The sequence below is a fragment of the Myxocyprinus asiaticus genome, chromosome 5 (genome assembly GCF_019703515.2).
Source record: "Myxocyprinus asiaticus isolate MX2 ecotype Aquarium Trade chromosome 5, UBuf_Myxa_2, whole genome shotgun sequence".
In the NCBI taxonomy this organism is placed as follows: Eukaryota; Metazoa; Chordata; class Actinopteri; order Cypriniformes; family Catostomidae; genus Myxocyprinus; species Myxocyprinus asiaticus.
In genome coordinates, this window is record NC_059348.1 from 34,541,117 (window position 1) to 34,556,118 (window position 15,002).

At 35.1% G+C, this 15,002-nt stretch overlaps 1 protein-coding gene across 13 annotated transcripts in view; it reads right to left on the reverse strand.

The window, feature by feature from the left end:
• Positions 1 to 6,015: 6,015 nt before the first annotated feature.
• Positions 6,016 to 15,002, reverse strand: part of LOC127441029 (amphiphysin-like) — a 30,771-nt gene continuing 21,784 nt past the window's right edge. For 8 of the 13 annotated variants that reach the window (XM_051698149.1, XM_051698151.1, XM_051698153.1 and 5 more), the window contains 9 exons: positions 14,432 to 14,473; positions 13,889 to 14,047; positions 12,351 to 12,398; positions 11,986 to 12,036; positions 11,532 to 11,573; positions 9,729 to 9,989; positions 9,139 to 9,309; positions 8,924 to 9,025; positions 6,016 to 7,222 (listed from right to left, as the gene is read on the reverse strand). In XM_051698149.1, the coding sequence (XP_051554109.1) occupies positions 7,118 to 7,222; positions 8,924 to 9,025; positions 9,139 to 9,309; positions 9,729 to 9,989; positions 11,532 to 11,573; positions 11,986 to 12,036; positions 12,351 to 12,398; positions 13,889 to 14,047; positions 14,432 to 14,473 (981 nt within the window). In that variant the 3' untranslated portion in view covers positions 6,016 to 7,117. The remainder of the gene's footprint in view (positions 7,223 to 8,923; positions 9,026 to 9,138; positions 9,310 to 9,728; positions 9,990 to 11,531; positions 11,574 to 11,985; positions 12,037 to 12,350; positions 12,399 to 13,888; positions 14,048 to 14,431; positions 14,474 to 15,002) is intronic. The other 5 variants (XM_051698159.1, XM_051698158.1, XM_051698148.1 and 2 more) reach the window with 2 other exon arrangements.

Below are 15,002 nucleotides of genomic sequence, written 5' to 3' on the forward strand. Positions count from 1 at the left end.
ATCAGCGTTGTTCAGGATCACTGGCAGCCTGAAACGGGCCCTGCCCTCCAAAGGGCCCCCAACTGACATGCCAGAATTGAATAATTCACCCACTTAAAAAATTCGATACTATATATATAGCTATAGTGTGGCCGTGGTGGCTGACTGGATTCCCGCAATCATAATTTCTCTCTCCCTCTTGGCTTGCACCCTCTTCTTTTCACTCTCCAGGCCTGTAGTGAGCTGTCCATGGTGCTGAAAGAGCGCAAAGCGCAATTCATTGTAAACTACCAATAGTTCCAGACACATTTAATTCCCAAGCAAAATATGTTATTCCTATTGTTGTTAATTTAATATGAGGGAATTGTTTAAGCTGTTTTTATGTCAGCTGATACATAACACATTGTGCTATTCAGTGCCGAATAGTAGTTGCCGAAGGGCGAGGCTTCTCCTTATTCCAAAGCAAAAATATTGGCATTGTTTCAGTTTTTAATAAGGGAATTGTTTGGATTATTTCTATGCTGAGCTGCTGATGCTGAAAGTGCACATAATGCATTTAAAGTGAAGTCTGAAAATATACCATATTGATGAAAACCAACTTGAATCTTTGCTTTTTTTCTCTCTTTTATGTTTTTTTATGGGGGTAGGGCCCCACATTAGCTCTTGAAACAGGCCCCCAGATGCTTAAGGCCGCCTGTCATTTTGCACATGTAAATTGTTAATTTACCATTTGTTTAGATTTGTATTTGTTTAATGCACATTTTACAGAATGTCGCTTTATGTCCCTTGGATATTATTTTCTCAAGGTAAATCATCTTGAAAAAGAAAACATTTGATTTTGATGGATAAATCTTAGGTTTATCGCATCGCATATCTCTACATATTATCCAAGTTGATCGCATATCACATTTTTTCTCCTAACTGTGCAGCCCTAGTGGTCAGTTCTAAATCTGTCTTAAAAAATCTTAAAAAAAAAAAAAGGCTAATATTTAATATGGTGGGGCAGAGAAATAAGAAATGAGACTTGTTATATGAGGTAATAATGTTATTTTGCCTATATTATCAGACTGACTTTCTCACATTTTCTTAATACCAACATTTTAAATATTATCCTTTCTATATGTCCCTACCAACTTTCAAACCAAACTCACACCCTTGACAGAAACTCTTCTAAATCTCAACATAAAAGAACATTAAATACTTACAAATCTCTTGCACAAAAATACATAAAATAGCTCTTTATTTCAACATTTACTCTCCCCATTGAGTCTCATGCAATGCATGCTGGGGGGGAAGAAAATCTATGGTTAAATGCAGGAAACTTACAGTTCACCATTTTTGTTATTAAATTACGTAAACTTAAAATACCAGCATTCTGAAACTACTAAAATATGTTTTGCACTTTATCTGTTTGTTTTTTAGTCTGTTTTGTTAAACACTGTTGTAACATCAGAAAGCCACATGATTACTTAAAGTTAATCTAGAGTGACCCTACCATGAGCAATAATTAAAACACATGTAGAGACATTTATGCAAACACAAAGCACCATCATGGTAACAGATTTGACACTAAAATAATGCAATAAACATTAACTTATCTAGATAAAATATATCATAGAACCCCCCAATGTAAATAGCGGATATTAAAAAATACGAAGAAACAACTATTTCCATAAAATATAATGAAATGTGAAGGTTCATGCCTGGACTTCTGGGACATTTTAACAATAGTTTACCATGGGGCCTGGGTAGCTCAGCGAGTATTGACGCTGACTATCACCCTGGAGTCGCGAGTTCGAATCCAGGGCGTGCTGAGTGACTCCAGCCAGGTCTCCTAAGCAACCAAATTGGCCCGGTTGCTAGGGAGGATAGAGTCACATGAGGTAACCTCCTCGTGGTCGCTATAATGTGTGGTTCTCGCTTTCAGTGGGGCGCGTGGTTAGTTGTGCGTGGATGCCGCGGAGAATAGTGTGGGCCTCCACATGTGCTACGTCTCCGTGGTAATGCGCTCAACAAGCCACAAGATAAGATGCACATTCCAAATTGGGGATACAAAAAACAAACAACAAAAAAAAAACAATAGTTTACCTTAAAAGTACATGTTCTCTTGTTAAACATTATATATATATATATATTATTTTTTACAGTTAATTATATAGTAAAATCATATTGTTTTACAATATTTTACTGTAAAATTGCATTCATTGTCTCATTAAATATATTATAAGTTTTACTGTGTATGTTAAGGTAACTACCTGTTAACCAATTAACTTTTCTTTTTTTTTTACTTTAGCATTTTTACATTCTTTTTCAGTTAAATTATGGACATTTTTTTTACAGTTATAGAAATTCCCCACCAAGTTTCAGTAATGCAAAATAGAAAAATATTTATTTTTGTCCCAACACAAATGGTGTTATTAAGTAAACTTGCATTTTAAATTTAAAAGTGTATTTCACTAAGTGAAATTGCGTTGCTTTCATTTTAATTTAGTAAACTGAACGAACAGCAAAAAACATTTTTACTTTGAAGTTTACTAAACATGATGGTAAGTAGTTTTTATGGACTCAAAACCAGCATTACGATTTGTAGATCCATCATCTATGCCAACATACATTATTCTCTTTAAGGGTTCTCCCTATTATTGTTGATACCAGTGGAGGTAATACTTGCAGTATGAAGGGAAATAGCAGTCTATGATGCCAACTTTTTCTCTGATTTGGTCAGTGAGAGTTTCTGTTGCAACTACCGTCTCCATCCACTGCAAATACTTGTTTAGATTAACAGTAATGGTTATTGTTTATGTGGTTTACAATATATTTTATTGTTATTAATCACAGAACAAATTATAAGACTTAACTTTGCATATCAGCTGAATAACCAGTAAAAATGGTAACTTCAGAAGAACACTCATAGTGGCAGAGAGAGTCTAGAGATGTGACTTTTCTCTTGAATGAGGGTGGTATTTATTTTTAATGAGCAACTAACAGGAAGTTGCATTGCTATTGAGTTTTCATTTCAACCCTTATGCTAAACTGAATTTGTATTGTGATTCATTATACAGATGTGGCATGCCCCGTATTGTGCATTACCATTAAAGAAGAACCCCAAAATATAGTTACTTTCCATCAATGATTTTCAGATAAAGAACTATTTAGCCTACTTATGATACTGTAACTATTGTCACAGAAACTACTGCAACTAATGTAAATATTGTGGTGAGGTCACAATCCATTGTGTTTCAAAGGCATTTATTTCAAAGCCATCAATCAATCAATCAATCCATCAGTCAACACTACCAGAGCTCTCCCTCTGTCCTCTGCCTTTAATCGCTTCAATTTTCAATTTTTTTAATGTGTAGCTCTCCATCCCAACAAGAGGGGTGTCTTAGACTTTACTTTGCTTGATCTTAAGTTCAAAAGGCCCCAAATGAAATTAAGTATAAAACAACAATAAAAGAAGAAAAATGGGTCAAGACTTTATAATTGCAGCAATAATTTTATTTATACTGACTGCTCAAACTGCTACTAACTGGCCTTTTCAATGTTCTGAGTTCCCTTTGCATTAGGATGCAGTGTTATTTATTATTATTATATTCTTATAGTTTTTAATTGTGTGTTTGTTAGTATTGAGAAGGCCTGCAAATGGTTTCAAGGTATTTCCACTATATTTCATGTTCATAAATCTAACCCTATTGTTTTCTTTCCTGTTGAACAACTTGACTCCAGAATTGTATCTGTTGCTATCTGCAAGCCTATTTGCTGAACCAAATCGCTCTTTGTGGTGCTTGTTCTCATCAGAGAGTATCCGTGAGACGAGTCAGTACTGTAATAAATTTGGTTATAACAGCTTAATTTTGGTTTTGAGTTTATAATTTCCTGTTGTGGAATAAGTGTCTCTTTCAGAGTTTATGTATCAGATGTAAAATCCTTCTCTCACTATGGCTGCCATCCAAGACCTAGCATGCAATAATACATGCCAGTGCTCCATTTTTATTTTTTTAAATGGACAGTTCACTGTGGAGGCGAGGGCTTGGTCGAGCATTCGTCTGGGGAGAGAGGAAGCAGTAAGGGTTTTCACCTGAGATTAATTGCTGGAAATTGCGACTGGGAGAGAAACCGAAGCTACTTTGTGTATTGGCCACTGCCATAGTTCACTTTCCTTTGAAGCTTCACTGTTATGCCTTGTGCTAACATGTTTGTATTTATAAGAATAAAGAGTGACATACCTGAGTTGGAATCACTGTCTCCAGCTTCCTCATTCATTGAACCTTGTGACATTCACCCAAAAATTTAAATTCTCTCATTATTTACTCACCATTATGCCACCCCAGATGTGTATGACTTTCTTTCTTCAGCAGAAAATAAACTAAGATTTTTAGAAGCATATCTCAGCTCTATAGGTCCATACAATGCAAGTGAATGGGTGCCAACATTTTTAAGATCCAAAAAGCAGATAAAGGCAGCATAAAAGTATTCCATAAGACTCCAGTGTTTTAATCCATATCTTCTGAAGCGATATGATAGGTGTGGGTGAGAAACAGATCAATATTTCAGTCCGTTTTTACCATATATTCTCCTCCTGCCCAGTAGGTGGCGATATACACAAAGAATGTGAATCACCAAAAACAAAAGTAGAACAATGTAAAAGCAAATGTGAACATGGAAAGTGACAGTAAAAAGGACTTCAATGTCGAACTGTTTCTCACTCACACCTATTATATCACTTCAGAAGATATGGATTCAACCACTGGAGTCATATGGATTACTTTTATGATGTGTTTATGTGCAATTTGGAGCTTCAACATTTTCAAAAATATACACTGGCCTGAGGGTGAGTAAATGATAAGAGAATTCCGGCTGCTCAATGGGCGCGTGCTTTCAGTCAGAGTCACAGGACGAGGGGGTCATTCTATTGACTGGATCACTTTCATTGTGCAATCTGCCGCAATCGGCATTTAACATGAGCGGTTACAAGTGACCATTAACTTCTGTTATACGTTTCGCATCCGAATCTTTTGTAGGGGCTTCATAGAGCACCATACCTCTAGAAATAATTGTCCAATGACAGGCCATCTCACATCTTCGAGTGTCAAGTGGGAGAGGGGGTGTGTCTTAAAACTGAGTCAAGAGTTCATTGGTTGCTCCCACGAGTCAACTGTCCAATGGCATTTTTAAACACGATTGTCAAATGGAAAAAGAAAAGTCAAAGTAATAGAAAAAGAAGAAAAAGATGAAGAAAAGCAACTGGAAAATGAATTAAGAAAAGCTATTGCCAAATGCTATTTGAATTATATATATATATATATATATATATATATATATATATATATATATATATATATATATATATGTATGTATGTATGTATTTAAAATGACTTTTTAATATGCTATTTTAATGTTACATTTAATTACATTTTAAAACATGAATGAAATACACAATTTATTAATGCACAATTAAATTGTTCAATATATTTATTCATTTTTAAACGAATTGAATAAATTTAAACGTGTCTATTTATTTGTCCATTTATAAATTGGTTTATTTATTCACATTTTTATTTTCAATTTAGAAGATTGATCATTTATTTATTCATTCTTTTTTAGTTGGCACTCCAGGGCTTTAATAACACACTACTGATGTAGCTCACTGGAAAAAGTCACACACGACTCAAAAATGGATAGAGTAAGACCAATGTCTCCCCCTTGTGAAATTCGAGTGTCATTACAAATAAAAAATAAATTAAACTGTACTTTTACCAAGTCAACTAAACTGCTACTACTGCAGCTACTAACATGGCTCATAAAGCACTAACACTGACCGGTTGTTATAAAACAAGTGATATATGATTCTTGAAGCAATTGGCAGTATGTTTGACACATCTGTTGGAATTTAAAAAATGTAAATCATATGCAGCATTATCTGTGGAGTTTATTGCTGTGTGCTGGAAGATAAATATGAAAGATAAGCATACTTTTGATGAAACCACCTTCAGATATTGATATGGTATTCGACTCCTTAAGATGAACCAAAACTCATACAAACTATTCTTTATTCACTTTATAGGTAAATTAGTACAGATATGTAAATCACAGAATGCTCTACAGTGAGGCTAACAATACAAACACAGGAGTGATGCTGTTCTTGTCTCAGAACCAAATGATGAAAACATGATTACTCTATCACATATATTGCAGTTTTCTTTTTTTAGATTTCCCACCCCAACTCTCCCACTGATCATTAGCATAAAAATATAAGTTGAATAAATACAATTTCTCCAAACATAAAACATCATTCACAAATTAATATTTCCATATCCATTCAAGGATAAGTTCTGTATTTATGTATTTGTGAATATGACATCATATCAGTACTTACAGGGAGCTACATTTTGTGTTTTGTGAAGCTGTATTTGCCCGGTGCATTATTTTAGATTTCTTCTCAGAACATTTCTCATGCTGTAAACTCACCAGATATCCATATTCATCAGGATTTCGATTAATTTGGCATAAACACTGAAAGTCTTGTCCGTAACAACGTCAATATCAAATATGCCAAATACCACCACCATAGCCGCGTACGGCCAGCCGCGAAACTACAGAGAACACTAACAATGATGCAATGTAACATTTAAATCTGAAATATCTTAAAGAAAACACCTAAGTCCTGTGTAACACTTAGAATGGTTAAATAGATTATATCACTACAAATTCTGATAAAATTCGCTGCAGAGCAACAAAGTCAATACAATACACTTGGTGCAGAGAGGGTAAGGTATTTTTTGTCTTTAGGGAGTAAACTTTCACTTTAGTTCTTCTTTAAACAGACAGGGATTACATGTGGCGGTCACCAGAGTTCCAACAAAGCATACATCAATTCGTTGCTGCTCACAGGGAAACAAACAAAAACAGGTATATCTGGGTTTTGCGATAAAGGTTGACCATATTATCACGTCATGCTTGGTTATTTTCTTTATGCTCTGAGTAAGTATTTGTGTCTCCACTTGCTTCATTTTGTTGAGTGTGTTATTTCCTGCCCAGTCTGATTGACAGTTGTCATCAGTACACCAGACTTCATGGTGGGTGGGTCTGTCTGCAAACGTCCAGATCCATATGCCTTCTCACAACACACCGATGTCATTTAATCCAGACGCTGTGTAAAGTTTTCAGGAAACAGTCCTTTCTGAGCCGAGGCACCCAGCAGTAACCACTCACTCTCTTTGATGCCAGTGAGCCAACCAGCATCCTAAAGACATAATAAAGAGACCATTAAAATTACTTTGAGTATCATAATGCAATTATTGGACAAATCAAGCACAGCGTTAGTTCAGACATGTCACATTAGTCAAGCTTGCAATCAGTCGACGCTTAGCTGATCATGACGTCTACCAACCCAATTCAGACTCCAGTCAAAGTTGTCCATTTTAAGTCCTCCCTTCATTCATTCTCTCTGCTGCCTCAAGTTGTATTTAAAGGAATAGTTCACCCAAAAATGAAAATTCTCTCATCATTTACTCACCCTTATTCCATACAAGATGTATGACTTTCTTTCATCTGCTGAACTCAAATGAAGATTATTAGAAGAAATTCTCAGCTCTTTTGGTCCATACAAAGCAAGTGAATGGGTGCCAAAACTTTGAAACTCCAAAAATCACAAAGTCAGCATTAAAGTAATCCATAAGACTCCAGTGGTTAAATCAATATCTTCAGAAGCGATATGGGTGAGAAACAGATCAGTATTTAAGTCCTTTTCTCCTCCCTTCTCAGTCAATCTCCACTTTAACTTTCACATTCTTCTTGTGTTTTTGGTGATTCACATTCTTTGTGCATATCACCCCCTACTGGGCAGAGAGAAGATTTTCTAGCAAAAAATGACTTAAAGTCCCCATGAAGTGCCTTGAAAAGCATAGCTGGCTTATGACACATGAAGTTGGGGCGGGACTAGTTGAACGGCTCGTGCCATTTTTTAAAATAGCCAATAAGCGCAGTCCCACACACACACATTACTCTGTCCACTGTGCTGCTATTAGAGGGTGAAACTGTACAGAAACTGAGCGATCTCAACCTAGTTCGGCCACTTCACTGTCGTGAGATCAGTTACAATGATCAAACTAACCCTGTGACTATACAGTATAACCATACCATAAACAAAAACAGCGCATCGTGTACTTCACTAATGACAAGGCAGGAGCTGTTGTGCAGGTCATGGAGATGAATCAGAAACAAGTGAATAAAACATTACAACATATCAATGTTTTGAATCACACCCACTTCTGAAAAGATGGATTAAAACACTGGTGTCATTTGGATTACTTTTATGATGCCTTTATGAGCTTTTTTGAGTGTAAAAATTTTGGCACCCCTTCACTTGCATTGTATGGACCTACAGAGCTCAAATATTCTTTTAAAAATCATAATTTGTGTTCTGCAGAAAAAAGAAAGTCATACACATCTGGGATGGCATGAAGGTGAGAAAATTATTAGAGAATTGTAATTTTTGGGTGAACTATCCCTTTAACACCTTCATCCATCCCCAGCTCCACCTCTCGAATGACATCTTTGCCTTTAGTTATCTTAACATTTGTCCTGTTATTCTGTGCTCTTTGTAATTCCAGAACAGAACCATACTGCCAACACCAACAGATGCTTTAACTGTCTACAAATCAGTGAAGTAGGCTACTCATTCAAGTATTCAAGTTAGTATTTATTTGACAGAAGTGATCCTGACTGAAGCTGATTTTTGGTAGTTCATATGCTTGTGCATATAAACGCTAACGATGTTATCTTGGTGATAACTTTAAATTAGCAGAATTTGCAACAATGATGAATACACCACAGAAATCCAAATATTTAAGTTTGTATGGAATAAAAACATGTAGCCTGCAGCAACAACTCTAAAGTCTATAGCACTACAGAATGAATATTGGAATATCAAGACAAATCACACCTGATCTTCAGACAGCTCTGTAGGTACTACCAAAACAATGTCCCCTTTCTTCAGCTCCAGTTCATCTGGGTTTGCTGCATCAAAATCATGCATCGTTTCAACCTACAGGACAGGATTAGAACAAGAAACTAGAATGAATCTACAAGCACACACAAGCTCTGTTCTTTTTCCATTTATTCTTTCTATATGTCAATGTTCTGTTGTTGTATAATGACCTTGAAAAGAAAACGAGGCGGCATTCCAGAGGATTCTTTGGTTGTCTGGCATTCTGGTATCATGCCATTGTCACTGGTTGCTGATGGAGATATGATATCACAATCACGGTCATCGTCACCCTCGTTACTAGAGGCAGGCTCAATGACAACAGAAGGAATAGGCATCTTCTCCTGAGGGGAGGCAAAGAAATGACATCACTGACATGTTGCATGGAACGCTGACATCTTGATTTTCATACAGTCTTAAAGGGAACATTTACAAGAATACTTTTGATGAATCACTTGACACATTTAGAAAATACACATACACAAAATACATACAGGTATATAATAATAATAATAATAATAATAATAATAATACACACTCAAGAGAATATGTGATTAACTGAAAACATAACTGGTTAAAAGAATAATAATTTAGACATCGAGACATCACATCAAGTTATAACAAATTCTCAACATAGAAGCTTTGTTTTTAAGCATTCCAATTGCAAATCTGTGTTCTCTCTAATGACCAAATTGGTTACACAATGAAACCTGGTAGGTGTCAATGGTCTGCATACCAAAGTGCAGAATAACAGAATATCTACCTCCTCTTTCCCATTCTTTGAGGCCCCCTCCTTACTGGTTTCATCCCCTGGTTGGGGTTCAACATTATCAGGAACATCTCCTGGTATGGATTCAACATTATCTGGTTCATCTGATGGTTTGGGCTCAACATTATCTGGTTCATCTCTTGGTTTGGGCTCAACATGATCTGGTTCATCTCCTGGTTTGGGCTCAATATTGTCAGGATCTCCTGGTTTGGCTTCTGTTGAACTGGCCTCTTCCTCTGGTTTGGCATCTACAGTCTAGAAGAGGTGCCCAGGAGTGAGAGCCAGTGTTTGAATACTTAACACAGCCAACCATGTGGATGGATTGGTGCATAGCACCAAGGAGGGGTGCACTCCGAATGTCACAATGAGGGGTATGGGGATCAGTTTAACCACCGTGGTTAAAACTGACGTGGAGGTGATGAATAGCCAGTTCTCCAAACAAACTGACATGAGTTTCACCAGCAGTCAAGTGCTTTGACTATGGAAAGGTTCACCAGACAGTATGAAGGACTGGGGAATCATGATTCATAGTGGGTGAGCACTGCCTATTGGATGAAGTAGTAATATGGGTGAACATTCCTCAGATCATAGTGACTATATGATCTAGTTGACAGTATGTACTGTACATGAGACAAAATTACTGGAACTGCTCCCCTACTACTAGGGTAACTAAACAATATAATTGTCAAACTAAACTTCAACGGCTTTAAAAAATAATTGCAAAATGAAACCCATTCTTGACATAAAGTGCAAGCAATACATTTCAAAACACTCTTTCAAATCTATGCTCAATTCAGATTCAAGTACACATGTGTGCATAGATTATATTGACAAGCTAACAATGGGAAAATATTACATATTTGCCCAGAGGATGGAGTCACCATGGAAACCGAAAATGGTCAATGGAGGGTGAGAGGGGTAATAATAGTTATCAGCTAAAAAAAAAAAAAAAAAAAAAAAAAACACTGTTTGAAGGTTCAGTAAGCATGGGAGTTCTCATCAAATCTGTGCAATTGGGTGTAGTGTTTGCAACCTTACAGTATGTGGTAATGTGGTTTAAAACTATTGTAACAGAAAAGACAACAGTGTCACCGTAAGACTAATTAAGTCTAGATCTAAAAACAAAGCTTTGTGTTTGGAATTAGAACAAAGAATTATGTGAGAGAAAAAGCTATTGCTGGAAGGTGTTTTTATTGTGTTGCAGTTTACGGTCTGACAGATGTTGCAACAGCTGATTGTACCTTTAACAACTTAAAATAAAACATACAAATACAAAAAGATGGGTCAGAGGTTTTGATAACTGTCAGTGCATGTCAGAAGTATTCATCCACCAACACATACTGTTAAAAAATACTCTGCAAGACATGAGAATGAAAACAATAACGCGTGTGGCTACCATCCTGTTCCATTTTTTTTTTTTTTTTTCAGGCATCAACTTAGTAACCACAACAAGTTCTGTTTCATATGAAGCCAAGGGACTCAAAAGACACTATTTAATATCTGAATATTACCATAATATAAGGTATTCTATATAATAATGGAAATTGAAAACTTGCTAGTCTGGAAATATCTGATAAAATCAGTGCTTTAATTAAAATAAATAAATAAATGTGGATATGGCTTCATGATGAGACAAAACAAATATAAAATAACATCTCAACAGCATTTATGTTACGTCTCATTTAGAGAGCAATCATTGGGGGAAAAAAAACAAAAAACATAACAGGAGTGTTCTTGTTTTAACCATGACAATAAAAGTGTAATACGTTGTTTAATCAATTAGACTTAAATAGTTACCGGAGTCTCTTCAATGGGAGACTCTTTATCTTCTGCAGTAGCCTACACACAAAGAAACGTGATTATCAGCATGATTACACATTTATTTATTCAAATTAATAATGACACATACTGCACTGATGAGTCAACACATATGTCTCTTGTCATGTCAGGGTTTAGCTTCCCTTCTGGGGAAGTGGTAGCTTGTTACTACTTACTGGATGCCTGTACAAACCTTTTATCTAACAAGTTATGTGATCATGGAAGAAGTAGAGATCTGATAAAGTATTGTAAAAGTGGTACGGTGCAATTGTTATATTAAATTACTTTCTTTGGTGTCCCTAATGTATTCAGGTTGATTTAGTCATGTTAAATAATATTATGCCACATGAAGCACATTTTTAGGCAGCCTTACAAAATACTGTGGAATACTGATTTAATCATTGAAAGGCATTGTTTGTAGCAATGAAATTACCAGAGTCGCCTCTGCAGGTGACTCCTCTGCTTCTAGAACTGGAGAAGATTCCTGCATACAAATAAAAAACTCACATTCATGTTATTTCCATTTTCTGTCATCCTTCCAGATAACACCACTGGTTTTCTATCAAATCTCAAATCACATAAATCATTCATTTGGTTGCTTTACAGCTGCTTAAAAAATAAAGTTTAGTGTTTATGCACAAAAGCTTTAAGATTCTGACTTGATGTTTCTTCATAATAAAAAAAAGAAAAAGAAAAGAAAAAAAGATTTTGCTAGATACAAAACCAAGCTCATATGCTGTAACAATGCTGCATATGACTTGAGTTTCTCTTACAGTATGCCATTTAAGTTATAATTACCGGTGCTTCTTGGTTGGGTTGCTCCTTTTCCATATCCTCAGTTGGGAGCTAAAGAATGGTTGAGACCAATACAATTCTCAGGTTCAACCAAGTCTTTCTGAAAATAGTGTCAATATTTTAAACAATAATGCTATTGTAATTTTAAGATCAACTCCATGATTCTCTTAATAGTCTGTCAAAATAACCTTTAAATATTGTAACTTTTTTTTATCCAATACACAACACACAAAAAAAGAAATATTTAAATCAGCTAAACAACATTTCTACAATAAGTGCAAGAAAAATAAGATATGTATATTAAGAAAAGTAACATAAATAATAATATAAGCAAAGCAAAACAATTATTGTTTAACAAAATAAAAACAACACATTGATGTCACAAAAAAACTACAAGATCTGTGTATTAACACAAAGAAAATAATTTCAAAAACTTTTAAAAAACATAAAAAAGTGAAATACTATAAAAATATGACCACTGGAAAAGAGAAAATAAAATACGACAAACAGACAACCACTGCGCTGGTATGCAATGCAATATTATAGAAAAAAGGAACGTCAAATGGCACCTAATTAATTCTCACCCAGAAACGAGTTTAAAAATATATATAGCCTATACATAACCTGGAACCGATGATCTAGACAGCTTTTTTTCCATTACACACTATGTAACACAATTTTTGCTCCTGGGTAGTAAGTGATATTTCCTAATTGCTTATGCCTCAAAAGTATAGAAAATGTCTATTATTCTCCACAAACTTTGCTTTTGTGACCAGGACAGTGATATTTTGAAATTTACCTATTTCCAATGAGAAAACGGGCGAATTTGTGTCTTTTCGTTCACTTAAAGTCAGAAAAAAAACAACCTATGAAACATATGGTAAATTTCAAAATATCACTGTCCTGGTCAGAAAAGCAAAGTTTGTGTGGAATAATAGCCATTTTCTATACTTTTGAGGCATAAGCAATTAAGAAATAACACTTACTACTAAAAAACAAAAAACATTTGTTACACAGTGAAATCAAAGGGATGATACTGGCACCATAAGCTGGTATGTTATCAGGAGTTTAAAGCACATATATCAATCTGCTCAGCTGCTTCAGTCTCAGCACACACAGGAGACACTACAGGGCTCTTTATCAACAACACAGTGCACAGGATAGCATCAATGGCTCCAGCTTATATTTGATCATGTTAATATGAGCAGATACATGTACTGTATATATCCATAACATAAAATGAAAATGATACATTGAAACTGGTCATAATGAGCACATAATGAGTCATAATGTAGCACTGATTGAAGAAGATGAAGGTGATGATGCTGATGACGTTGTGATGAAAATGATTAAAACAACAGATTTCAAAAGCAAAAATGTTGATGATCATGATGACACTGATGATGATGTTGTGTTGACAATGGTAACAGAAACAAAAATTGTAGAGCATTGATGGAACATTGATGATGACAACGATGTTGACAATGGTGGCAATGGTGATATTTGTGATGTTGAAAGTATGACACTTTACTGTCACTCACAGAGGCTGCCTCTGTAGGGGGGCTTGAGGCAGTGGTCTCCTCTGGTTGGGTGTCTGTAGGGGGAGTAGTGACTGGGCTCTCAACACTCTCAGGTACTGAAGATGGGACTGCTTCACCTTCTCCTTCAGTTACATCACCCTCTGGGGCCTGAGCCTCAGACTTCATACATTTACAAGAATAAAATCAGGAAGACCATCCAATGGCACTTTTCTCAGTGGACCAGTATCAAAGCCTATTAGTTTATAACACCACAGTAATCTTCAAACAAACAAGGACAGATGCACTTAGAACATGATGCAGCACAATCAGGGAAAGCAAGAAAACAAAATGATTTCTTACAAAAACACATATGAAATCTATGTATGAAAACTTTTTGGGTAACTGAAAACATAAAACAAAATAAAAAATAACAAAGAATGATATTAAACAGACACATTTATGGAACATTGACTCCCATGGATTATGATGAGCAGTTGTGTTATTTGAGGGATGGTAAAAATTGTTAATCTCAAAATCTTTACAATCAAAAGATTGTCAACTCACCATTTTATCAAATTCGGTGGCAAATGTTGGGACTGTTGCATCCTAAAAAGATAAAATAAAGAATATAGGACAGAGGTCAGCAAATCATACTTGTATGAAATCTGAAGCACATTACCAGCTTTGTTAGACTGGATATTTTTGTATATCCAGTAATTCCTGAAATATTTGAATGGATGTTTCAGGAATCTGGAATTAGTAGAATTAGATATGAAACAGCATTAGGTGTATTAAAGCATGGTCACTATTCTTTTTTTAAAGATCAGATTCTTTTTCATAGTAAAAATTAATGTCATCATTTGATAAATTTATCTTAATCATGATGCATGATGGAAAACAAATTGATATCCTTAAAAATAATAAAAAATAATAAAATAAAACATTCCTTAAAATGGACCAGCTGTTTAAGCTGTCAAATTATGATGTTTTTTTAAAATCCTTAGGCTTAGGGTCTCTTTTTAAGAGACATTTTAATGCAGTGCCCTTAAAAAATGCTCAAACCATCATTAAAAATGTATGTAAAATTTGAAAATCAGATTATGTAAAAATCAAGAAGTTTTAAACCTCTTCTATT